A 13,221-nucleotide genomic window follows, 5' to 3' on the forward strand; every position below is an offset into this window, starting at 1 on the left:
TATAGGTATTCCTTGACTTACGCCGGAGATACGTTCCTGAACCTCGGTCGTAAGTCGAATCCGTCGTAAGTCGAGGAATATATATTTTTTTTTTTTTTTTCGGTGACTTTACTTACTTTTATTAATACAGTAATTCAAATGAATTCATATTAAATATCTACATCATCCGTACTTATTAATTATAAATTATACATCCTCATCACTTATCACATACGTACAATCCATTTCTTCATCTTCAGTTTGAGATACAGTCGTATGAGTTTTTTTGAAAAATGTGTCTAATTTTGTTTGAACAGTATCCTGTTTTTACATACCTCCTTCACGTTTCACTTACGATTACAATTCAGAAAAAATTTGCCTCTTATCCGATCGTTTTCATACTTTGCCATATTGCTCATTTTGGTTATCAATATAAGTAAATGGATCCTCCGCCATTACGATGGTGTAAAAATATCGTGTAAGACGCTTTTGATATTTGAATTTCCGAAAAGTGACTGACTTCTATCCAGTTTTTAGTTTTAAACATAGATGGCGGTAGTAAAATAAAATTATTGGTATTTTTATTCAAAATAATAATTTTATATACAAATTGTAGAAGAGTTATGTTTTTAAAAAACTTTTTTTTATAATATAATTTTTACGTTTGTAATTAATTATATTATTATATATGTATATAGAAGATACGATACTAAATAATATATAATTTTGTTTGTACTAACATTGAAGTATCGTTAATATAATATATATATATATATATATATATATATATATATATATATAGATATATATATATATATATATATATATATATATATATATATATATATATATATATATATATATATATATATATATATATATATATATATATATATATATAAATGCATTTTTATATTTAAAGTTATTTTTCTCTATATATTTCTTGGTAGCATGCGAGATTTTCTTGAATCTTGCGGTTCACATTTGAAAAACTTTCACTGTCTGGGTCCATCATTTCAAACTTTTGTATTCCTTGATTAATTAAATTAAAAGCAGCAGCCATTTCTTTCAATACAAATTTTTGCAGCGGTTCGGCAGATGCGATTGATTCATTTTCATCAATATCCTTTTCTGCAACCATTTGAGTTTCAAGATCTAATAAATCTGCATTGGTTAGATCTTCTGAATCATTTTCAAGACGTTGGTTAATGTCTTCGTTATCTATGTCAAATTGTAGACGTTCACGAAATTGTACGATTAGGTTAGTAATATCCTCGATATTTTTTTCTTTTTCGTATATGGAAAGAGAAACGTGTTCAAATCGATTGTTGAGTTTTTTCATATTCCGTACATACATGCTGAAGTAACTTCTTTCCATCCCTTATCTATATTTCTTATAGCACGAAGGATATTTTAATTATTCCGAAATTCTTGAAAAGTTTTTCCATCTTCTATTGTTTCAATGCCTTGCGAAAATGTAATTTTTAAATCAGTTTTAAGAGACGCAATGGAATTCGCTTTTCAATCTTGTCATCGATCCAAATCACTAGTAATTTTTCCATTTGTTGAATGGGTCCGAGTCTTTTTTTATTTATTATTTAAGATTTGATTGACGAGGACCCTTTAACGGCTTTACGATTTTTTTCTTTATCTTTTAAAATAGTGGAGACCGTTGAATGTGACAATTTAAAATTAGTTGCCAAGTCCATTAATTTTTTACCACTATCATATTGTTTTATCACTTTCATTTCCATGTCTATCTAACAGTTTCATTTCTAAGTCTATCACCTTTCTCTTTTTTTAACAACAGTTTCTTTATCAGTCATTATCCCGTTTCTTGATCACACATTATAAATGTTCTTATAAATAAAAATTTGAACACTAATCAACACGAAATTGAGAAAATAAACATTCTAAAACAATAACGAACAGTTATGTAAGAAACGGTAACGACATTGTGAGTTTACTGGTGACGAATCCCAAAGTAATGTCATAACTTAATTTTTAAAAATACTGCGATCTTTCATTTCTTCCGAAAGAGAATTCCCCGTTTTTATAACTCACATCCGCTTGAGATTTATCAATCAATTTTTGAAAAATAATTAATTAATAAAATTTTTTTTTTTCGGTCATAAGTGCGAACCGTCGTAAGTCGAACCGTTGTATGTCGAGGACTACCTGTATTTTACTTTTTCGAATGTGTTACCGAAACCTTGGGGTTGTTTAATTTAATGTTTTCATTAATTGTTGTGTAAAATTTCATACAAATAAAATAAAATAATTCATTTTGTTTTATTTTAATTTTTTTATTTATAAAATACCATATATATGTATGTATGTATATCAACAATTATCTTATAAAATAGAATTAAGACACGGTAACAGAAAATAGTCACTTTTAAGTACACATAAAATATATACTGATGATTTCGAATTTGTGTTGAAACATATGCTTAGACTGGGTTTTTATATTCATATACATATGTATATGAATATAAAAACCCAGTCTAAGCATGTATGTATATTTAAAAAAATGTTATTGTAATCTGTATTTTTTACACGTCTTAGTTTATTTTTGTAATTATGTAAATAAATAAATACAAATTAATATTTACAAATGGAACGACTTTTTATTTATAAACTATGAAATTATAATGAAAAGTTTATATAAATACACTTAAGACCTAACACAAATCTCTCATAGGAGAGGGCTCAATTTGTTATTTTTAATACTAAAATATAGTTATGACTTTGGAAATGTTTAAATTTATTATAATAACCTTTTTTTACTTGCGGTGTGGTACGTCTCAATAATGTAAAACAAAAAGGGACTGCTTGAGATCTGAGCTAGAAACTTCCATAAATATCCTCACTCTTTCCAAACGTTCATTCTATATACAAGGTTGGGACGTTCGTTCTTCATTTTTCAACCAACAAATAGAAATTTGAGTCAAAAAGTTCTAACACGATGTTAATATTTATCACATATTTCAGTCTTTCCATAGAAGTGACGACTTATTTTCGTTTCTAAATATGAAAAATAAAAATGACGTTGCCATAGTGAACATACCCAAAATTATTACCAGACCGTGTCAAGTTTTTATGCAGAATATGTAATATACATATTCCGACCTCGGTCAGGTATACGTTTGATCACCCGTTAGTATAACTTCAACGCCAAAACTGCTGCGATCGTTATCAGAAACTTGTTGTGACCGATGTAGTTGGACAGGAATGCTGAGTTGCTCTGCTGCGATTTGTACTGGCACTGCTTCGTTGAGTCTGAGCTCATTGCCTCGGTGAAGTTTGGAAACACTCTGATCTCGATCGGCTGAAATCAAAGACCGATTAAATTGCGCTATATTCAACTATGTACCATTTTTAAATGATTATGTCACTTACGATAGCCAGAGTGTCGTTCCGTTTGCGACAAAATGTCATGTGCTTTCCTTTGTAAAGGCTCTCTTCGATTCTCTTTGTCAGGAGCGGCTCGCTCCATGGTATTTCATTCAAGTGGGCTATAAACGACTTGTTTTGGAATTCGAACGGGTACTTTATCAGAAGTTGACCTGAAAATGGGAATATAATGTTTTATCGCGTTGAAATATTCCTACTTAGCAGTATGGGCTGACTAATGACCTTTAATATTGCGATGAGGCTTCAGTTGGATCCATCCAGTTTATAATCACATCAAAATCTTTCGACTATATGCAGCCTAAGCGATTTAGGCGGGCAAGGTATTTATTAGATTTTTCTTGGATTTGAAACCATAGAAGTATAAAAATGGTCTTTGAAAACTAATGAGGTATACTGAAGTGACTGATAAATGAGAACTACTGGCATTTTGAGGGTTTATACTCTTAATTTGGGTGATTTTATTAATTATATTGGGTGGATGAATCACAGAACATGTGTGGGGTTACATGAATGGACCATTAGTGTTGCTCAGAGTAAGATAAATGGCTGCAGTTTACCTATGTATATATGTATATTGGTTCATATGTATGTATAGACTGGAATCGTTTCGAAAGGAAAGTAAGAATAAACAAGGAATGTCTTAATATCAAACTTACTTAAAAGATTAACTCCTTGATCATCCCCCTGGACGGCAACTTCTTTAGGTATCCTATTGTTATTGGATTCTGGTAAATCAGGAAATCCATCCAATGTTCTATAAAGTACAATAATAATATAGCAATCGGTTTTTGAAACCAATACAACACAACGTCATGTGATAAGAAATAACATACCCCGATGACAAGAACATGTTTTCAACGTCCTTCATTTCGGTGCCATAAAATTCCTTCACTCCAAGTGTTTCAAAGAATTCTTTGATCGGAGTCATAGAGTAGCATCCGGCTAATGGAATTCTGGGATAGTGCAAGATGAACGCCAGACACATCTCTTGCTTTGAAGAATAACCTCCCAACGTCGGTCGTGGACGTCCCCTCGTGTCGTACCAGCACTCGGTTATGAGTTCATCACCCGGTAGAACGTTCCGCTCCTCGAGTAACACTCTTGATTGTTGATGTTTAAAATCGTAATGATCATCCTTGAAAAATTGTTATTTAATTAATTAAACCATATCAATTCCCTCATATATGTACATATGCATACTGAAGACTCTCAAGATCATTCATATTATACATACATACATTTAAATAATAAAAAAATAAAAGCTTTTAAAAAATGACTTTATATTGATCAAAAATAGTACCTCAGCCAACTTTGGAAGCTCTTGACCTTTTCTGATGTGCCTCAGTGATAATTTCTTTCCAGCACTGTGAGCATGTAGCAATACGGAGACGATATTGATACCACTATCAGGGAACATCTAAACGGATATTAAAATTAGTCAAATGTATTGTATTATACTTGGGTTTGATTTAAAATGAGAATACTTACAGCTTTCGTGCATGGCTCTGCGCAGTATCCAGCTGAACGGTATCTTGGCTGTTCGGGTGGCAGGACTTGGAGTGGAGATACAGTTATCCCGCTGACTATCACTCCAGCATCGTGCATCCGCAAAGTGCTGGTGTACAGTATCGTCAGACCGGCAGTGTCTACAACTGTCAATCAATGATATTGTGTTATTAAATTTTAAACGGATAGTTGACACTTACACATACATACATACGTAGTAAAAATATACTATCCAATACAAATTATGTATTGGATAGTTTATTTTTGCAAATACATATATGTAGTTAATGGCCACTTGAACCAAAACATATATAACGTCCATTGTTGGCAAAATAATATATTGCTATCAGTTAGTAGTGAACAAGGTTCCAAAATAGTAGTTTGTGACGAACTACTGTAGTAAATCTTTTTTCTTTAAAGATTTAGGGTGAAATCACACAGGGAAGAACGGCACGTCATGTGCTTGGTTCCCCGCTGTGGAGGTTCTCCTGCATTTCTTCAAATATGGGATACACCGTTGTCGATCACTGTCAAGCAAGGATAAAATTTTACCGAAAACTCTCCAGGGGGTGATTTTGGGACGGTATGTCTTGGGCGTGCTTTGAATATGTGCAAGGCATGCATGCACATTTTTTTCGCATGTTTAAAAGCCGCGTTCCTTCCTGTGTGCTTTCGCCCTTATAGTAATGAATAAATGAAATAAATAGTGAATCTTTTCCCTTTAAACATACAAATGTGTTTTTATATATGTATAACGACAGAATTTTAATCTAAAATAAATATATTTTTAAAACCTGTCGAGCGTTCTTACCTTTTTCCAAAGATGGATTTTCAAAATGTACTTCAAGCATATAATAAGTAACTCCTTCTGGATCTCCTAGTGGTATTCCAACATTTTCGGGAAACATTTCACCTGAAGATTGATATAAATTTAAATATTTCATTACACAACAAAAAATACGAGCATGTTTAAACGTGAACATATGTACCTTTAGATCCAATAGCCCACGCTGCTACCGGTGAAATACAAGAGGACCATTCGCGAGGCATATCAAACGCAAGGAATCCTTCACCATTGGACCAATTATCCCAACGTCCGCCATCAGCTCCGGCTTCAGCAGCGCACTCATACAATACGGCATGTCGTGCCGTGCCCGACTGCCCTGAAGGATGATATCCGACTATGTGATGTTTCCGATTCAACTTTGGTACTTTGAACATCTTAGACCAAAATATGGTGGCAGTATTTTCCGGTATTTCAAACTGTAATTCGATATAAAACAAATCAGTGCAAATTGAATCAATGATTTAATATGTGATGGGAATGATTTTTGCATACATCTTTCAGCACGACTTCCCACTTTTGAAAGTTTTGCGGTTTGCTCATGTCCGGCGTGTGAGCTTTTGGATTGAGGAATCTTAAAGCGCGGACTCCTTGCCATCTGCTCCAGCCTCCTGCCCGAGGATCCCCTCGGCCGAGTGCCCATTGGACGTTCACAGCATCGGACTGTAAGTGCAAAATTCGATCAACGGAGAGGTATTTGATAAGTGTGACATACTGATTGGATTTTCTTTTAGCCTTACAGTAATGATAGCATCATCAGGATCACACGTGTCAAGCAGTCTGCGGAATTCAATGACGATGTGTGTGTGATTCCGGAGGCCGAACACCAGCTCGTAGTCTTGAGTTTCATCTTCCACTGGTATTCCATCATTCAAATGACAATCCTGCCGAAGAAATGATGATATTTTAATTAAAATTGATTTATGATGAATTCCCTAAGTACATAATTTTAAATGAATGTATCACCAATTTTCAATATGAAACAATTATATTAAATATTCTTTATAATTTCAAAAAGTTTTTGCAATTTTACTATTACATATATTAAATTAACAGTCGATATTCAAATCGGTAATTTATAGGTCCCACATAAAGGAGTTTACTATCGGTAAATGGCCCAAAAAATAGTCCGGTGATTTATTAGTAAATTATTACTTTTACCAATAGTTTAGCAAAACATATTCATTTTAATTTTGTCTTCTGGCAGCACTGGTCTGATCCAATACTACCACTACACAAATGGCGTGCACAAAATCGGTGGGCAATAACTTCTTTAAGTAATAAACGTAAAGCAACATTGATTGTTCATATAAAGAAAATATGAACCCATAATTCTGATTTTTTACAATATCTATGAAGTTCCATAGTGTCTTCATAAAGAACCTAAGTGTCTTCCTACAGCAGATGGATTGTATAGAACGGATTTACAACGAATATGTAGTAAATCTATCAGTTTTAGATTCCGATGATGACATTGCAGTAGTTCCATCTACGACTGAATGTATGTTATCAGTAAAAAAAAAAGCTTCAGTGAACTATTAGAAATAAACTGAAATCAGTTTGTGAAAGGAACCTCTCCACAAGAAAAAAAAAATAAAGAAATCAAAGGGATTGGGAGAAAGGAAATGACTTTTCTAAAAAATAAAGGGAAATATTTAAAAAAAATTACTTGATTATTTGATGAAAATTCAACCAACTAGTGTCAAATAGAAAGAGCATTCTCAATAGCTGTCATTATGTACAAAAATTAGATTGAGTTTTAAACTGACTATATTGAATATTCCTCGCTGTTATTTTTTTAAACGATGAATAAAAAAATAAATGTTCTTTATGATATATTAATTTATAAATAATTCATTAACATTAATATATTTTTTTGTGCAATATATATAATGTTAATTAGCGTTTGGTTAAATATATGTATCTAGTGCAAAAAATAAAGTTTATTTTTGATATAAACTTACTTTTTTAAATACAAAAATTGTTCTGCTATCAGGTTCAGTAGGTGAAATTGTAAAATTATTTATAATTATAAAATAAGTAATGAAACTTTATCGACATAATCGCAAATCAAAGATCTGGGAATTTTTTTTGATGAAAAATTAGCATGCAATTCTCATGTAAATTATATTACAAAAATGCCATCAAATCACTGGGTTTCCTAATAAGAAACTCTACTCACTTTAAAAATATAAATACAGTAAAAATGTTATATATTATACTACTAGCATAGTAAGAAATCAATTAGAATACAATTCTACCATTTGATCACTTTATACACTAAAATATATTAATTTAATAGTCTGTCCAAAGAAATTTCACAAAATTTGTTAGTAAATTTTTTGAGTACATATATAACTATCATGTTAGAAGCATTAAAATGTTAAAAATATGTATTTATCAAAATTGTGTGACAGACGAATAATTAATGATACTTTATGTCTATTTGGTATTCTTAACGGAATCATTGAGTGCTCTGAATTGGTGAATAAGATTCCATGTACCGAGCAGATCAATTAGATGTAACCATTTGCCTATTATACACCAATTATTTATCGATTTCATTTGTGGACCCAATTAGAATCATTTGAATCATAACTTTACAAAGTTCATTCCCAATCAATCAGGAATAAATAAACTGATGTCGATAGAAAGGTCTCAACTGTATTAAATAATATTTTCCTTGAAATATTTTCTATCTACTATATAATAGTTTGTAACTCAGTCTATGAGCTAACATTGTTACAAATTTTAGTGAAAAAATCGCTTCGTTCGAATGCCTTGTTAAAATTACAACTTTTCAAAGTTCGAAAATCAGTTTAGGAATATACATATACATACACGTTTTTTCATTTCAAATTTCAATGTCAATTCGAAATGAAAAGTGTCAACTTATTTAAAATAGGTACGTTTTATGTATAAAAATGAATGCAATAAAATAAAATACGGATAACTATAAATAAATTCAGTAATGAAGACATTAATTTATATTCAACAATGCATTGAAGAATTTTATAGAGTGACTAGAAGAATTTCTTCTTGCGAATATGGTTGGTTAAGATATTTAATTTCGTGAATCAAATCCATCCCTGATATATACATATATGTATGTATATATAAATACATGTGTTTCAGCGGTATTTTATACAAAATACAATTCTAAATTATATTTTGTTGTTTCACAAGTTTTATTCGTGAGTAGTTGATATTTGACAGTCAACTTCCTGCGTTCCTCGTAAATTATATTTTACAATCAGTTTTTTTACTTCGAGTAGAAAAATTAAGTTGAATATAAAATGTTTTATAAGTTCAAAGAAAGCCAAAAATATTTTTTTAAATCTAATAATAATATAAAAAGGAAAAATGGGGGCGGTTTAAAGCGCCCCTTTTCTATCGCGCCCCTAGGCACTTGCCTAGTCTACTGTTTTAAAAAGAGTTTTACACCAGAATAGTTTTCTCTTTAAAAATACACACGTATGTATGTACATATATATATATATATATATATATATATATATATATATATATATATATATATATATATATATATATATATATATATGTAGGTATCCTAGTTGTTTTACTAGGCTTCGCTCAGTATTTGTAATATAAACAGCTTAAACATGGCAAATATAATAGTAAATATTCATTTGTTTTTTTATTAAAGTTATTTGAATCGAAAAAAAATAATATTCAACCAACCGAATCGTCGTCATAGAAACTTTGACTTGTTTTAGATGTTCCCAACCAAAAATACATACAAACTTACATATAAAGTCTCTTTCGAAATTATATATTAGACTAGTTGTTTTACCTGGCTTCGCTCAGTATTTGTAACATAAACAGCTTAAACATGGCGAATCTAATAGTAAATATTCATTTGTTTTTTTATTAAATTTATTTGAATCGAAATAAATCATCGTCATAGAAACTTTATTTTGTTTTCGATGTTCCCAACCAATAATACTTACATACTTACATACATACAAAGTCTCTTTTGAAATTATATTATACTAGTTGTTTTACCCGGCTTCGCTCAGCATTTGTAATATAAACAGATTAAACATGGCGAACCTAATAGTAAATATTAATTTGTTTTTTTATTAAATTTATTTGAATCGAAAATAAATCATCGTCATAGAAACTTTATTTTGTTTTCGATGTTCCCAACCAATAATACTTACATACATACATTTATTTTTTACATATATACCAGGAAGGCCTTACAGGTAAATCCCAATGCGCCTTCCTGGCCAATTACAAATTACAATTACAATTACATATATGCATACAAAGTCTCTTTCTAAATTATATATATTTAAGATAGATATACATATGTAGGTATATATCATGCTTACTATTATTTATTAGTATCATAACAGTGTTGATATAAAATCGCATTTTTTTTTTTAAATTTGTTATTTTCATATTAATTCCAAAATGGCCTCCTCCTTGACCGTTTTCAGGATCCGCTAGTGATACATATACATATATAAATATAAAACTATTATACAATTATTTATTCAACGAGCTCTTCATAGTTCAGTGAAAGTCAATCGAGTTCGAGCTTCGACAATGCCATTGTTTGTGCCAAAATTAAACAACGAATTTACATAAACAAAATGGCGACCTTGAGACTCGTCTATTCGTTGCCCTAGACCTCGAAACGAGCGGGGCTAACGACCCGTTAATTATTATCCGAGTTCGGCGTTTTTAACGAATCTCTCACGTTCGTGTGAACATTTCGGTCGGTTTTCCACGGTTTGGAAAACAATCGCCCACCCCGACAATAGCCGTTGAGAATTCCTCGTGTTTTTTTCCTCCATTTTTTTTTTTTGTATTTTGTACGACCACTTAAAAATGAAAACTCGACCATTAACGCGGATCCGATCGCGTTTTCTAATTTATGGCGTTATTATTAAAGAGGTGAGATGCGCTCGCGGTAATCGATCCCATGAGAAAATTCCACATGGACGCCATGACACTTTGGTGTCGATGATACGAGACCCTTGATTGTGGTGATTGTAATCACTTGGAATCTACCCTTAACCCGTTGAGTGCTGACGTCTTTTCTGTTGAAAGCCCGCCACGCTGAAAATTTCGCCAACATTTCCAACTAGAATTATTTACAAATCCAATAGAATGCAGGTATAAAAATTGTAGCTATCCCAAACAAACCGTAGATAACTACCGCCGAGGATTTCCAGTTTTGTAAACGTGTGTTTAGACTCTCTAATATATCTTGCAACAATATAAAATAAACACAAGAAGACTATTAATTAATGTATTTTTCCAAAACCAGTTCCATCTTCTTCATTGTTGTTAAAATGTAATGCTCACAATCTAAATGCCAAGCCACAATCTTGATTTTTTGATTTTTAAATGCTTTTTATTATTACGAAATTATGTTCACAATACATCTTATATCTATTTTAATGGCTACTGATCTACTGATCATTTTCTATTTTACAATTTTAATTTAATTTGGTTAGTAATCACAGTATTATATTATTCTAATGTTAATCTAAAGCATAATAGGAAAATGAGCTCAAAAACCTATTTACAATCCTTATAAATGTTCATAATACATCTAATACATAATATTTATTAAAGACTCTCTAAAGTCGATGACCTAAAGCAGATTGTATTTAGGTAATCTGTGTTTATACCTGAAGGGTATAGACATTTTGTTGTAATCACCGAGACTCTTCACAAGTGTGTTAGTATGGTTATTAGTGATTCTGTCATAGAATCTACTGGTTAGTTTGTTAGTAATGTCTGTAACAAACGGAATATTATATATGGCATGCAGTTTTTTCAGGTTAGTATATATGAGTGTATTATAAATTATTTTTAGGGATTTATTTTGTATTACTTGGAGCTTGGAACGGTTAGTATTCGAGGCGTTATTCCATACAGGTGAAGCATAGGTTAATAATGGTAATATGGGCGCGCGATATAATTTTATTTTATTTAGCGTTGATAAAGAACTATGGCGATTAAATATTGGATATATTGAGGATATACCCCGCATCGTCTTGCATTTCGCTGCCTCGATGTGAGGTGCCCATCTCATTCTTTTATCGAACGTTACTCCTAAATATTTTATTACTGACTGCCATTTCAGACTTTCTCCAAAGGGGTCAAGCCACAATCTAAAATACTCAGCAGTTAGGGATTTCCATCGGGTAATTCTCCTATGGTTATAAATTCAGAAATTCCGGTGTAAACAAAAAAAATTATAAACGTTGAAAAATTACACGACCCATGTATTTGCATTTTTTTTTTCAATGCTACCTGGAAAAGCTTAGCGGGTAGTATTCTTGTTTAGTTTGTAGATGGTCAAAATACAAAGCCTATCGGTATTTTTCAGGCCCATAGACTTGTTGGTAAAATGCCGATCGGCGTTGGTCAGCATTCAAAAGGTTAAGGAAGCTATAAAAGGTTTAATACTCGTTTGAAATACATAGCATATGCGAATTGGGATTTTTAACATTTGTAACTATAAAAACAAAAATTCTAAATCAGTAAATAAGTGCTTAGCATGACATGCGTGTTGCCTTGTCAAATTTTTAATTTATATTTTACTATGATGCCATTACGGGTTTCATCCCCGAGTGACACATATGCATATATGAATACATTTATCTAATATATAATTTCGAAAGAGATTTTGTATGAAAGTATGTATGTATATATGTAAGTATCTAAGGTTTTGTTTAACCCTTTTGAAGGTTAAACAAAATCTTAAGCAGAATGGGAGGCTTGTATACATTTATAATGGGAAAATTTAATAATGGACACTAGTCAAACACTGTCCAGTGGTTAGTAGGTAGCAAAGTACATATATACATACATATGTACATATATTTATAATATTTGGCAGAATCGGCTCTAGTTTCTTGTAATGCTTCTATTTGAAGATTTAGGGGTGGGAGATCACTCCCCAACGGTTGACTGAATTGAATATCTTATGCATAACCGAAAGGCTCGGTGTCGATCCTGCGGGTATAAGTTGGATTTTTTTTTTAATTGCAAATGATTTAAACTTTAGTACCATAATATTATATATAACATAAGCGCCAACTTAGGTATGTAGTTCTAGATTATTATTTATATACATACATATATATGTTACATAAATTGTATACAATGTACAATATTTAGCCAGGAGTATGGCTCGGCGGTTGCATTTATGTTTAGCACCGAAAGGTAACCGGGTTCGATCTCGTGCTAATCTTTAATGCTGCTAGTCAGACTTGGATAATTGTGACTCCAAGTCGATCGTTTCCTATCGGAGTTTGCCAATTTATCTGATTCCATTGTTGAAACTGAATTTGATGTATGTATGTATGTAAAATATTTAAAAAATTATGTACAAGTTTAAATCCATAGATATCTCTATGGATTAATTATATATTAATTTCGTGTTCTTCAGCCTCTCGAAATACAGCGATTTTTTGATAAAAAATTCT

At 31.3% G+C, this 13,221-nt stretch overlaps 1 protein-coding gene across 1 annotated transcript in view; it reads right to left on the reverse strand.

Annotated features, from left to right (window-relative positions):
• Window positions 1-2,291: 2,291 nt before the first annotated feature.
• Window positions 2,292-13,221, reverse strand: part of LOC143914354 (MOXD1 homolog 1-like) — a 65,565-nt gene continuing 54,635 nt past the window's right edge. The window contains exons 3-12 of the mRNA XM_077434545.1: window positions 6,487-6,630; window positions 6,242-6,409; window positions 5,892-6,165; window positions 5,714-5,815; window positions 4,885-5,048; window positions 4,697-4,813; window positions 4,230-4,531; window positions 4,053-4,150; window positions 3,382-3,548; window positions 2,292-3,310 (exon numbers count right to left, since the gene is read on the reverse strand). Of these exons, the coding sequence (XP_077290671.1) occupies window positions 3,140-3,310; window positions 3,382-3,548; window positions 4,053-4,150; window positions 4,230-4,531; window positions 4,697-4,813; window positions 4,885-5,048; window positions 5,714-5,815; window positions 5,892-6,165; window positions 6,242-6,409; window positions 6,487-6,630 (1,707 nt within the window). The 3' untranslated portion in view covers window positions 2,292-3,139. The remainder of the gene's footprint in view (window positions 3,311-3,381; window positions 3,549-4,052; window positions 4,151-4,229; window positions 4,532-4,696; window positions 4,814-4,884; window positions 5,049-5,713; window positions 5,816-5,891; window positions 6,166-6,241; window positions 6,410-6,486; window positions 6,631-13,221) is intronic.

Source organism: Arctopsyche grandis, chromosome 7 (assembly GCF_051622035.1).
Source record: "Arctopsyche grandis isolate Sample6627 chromosome 7, ASM5162203v2, whole genome shotgun sequence".
In the NCBI taxonomy this organism is placed as follows: domain Eukaryota; kingdom Metazoa; phylum Arthropoda; class Insecta; order Trichoptera; family Hydropsychidae; genus Arctopsyche; species Arctopsyche grandis.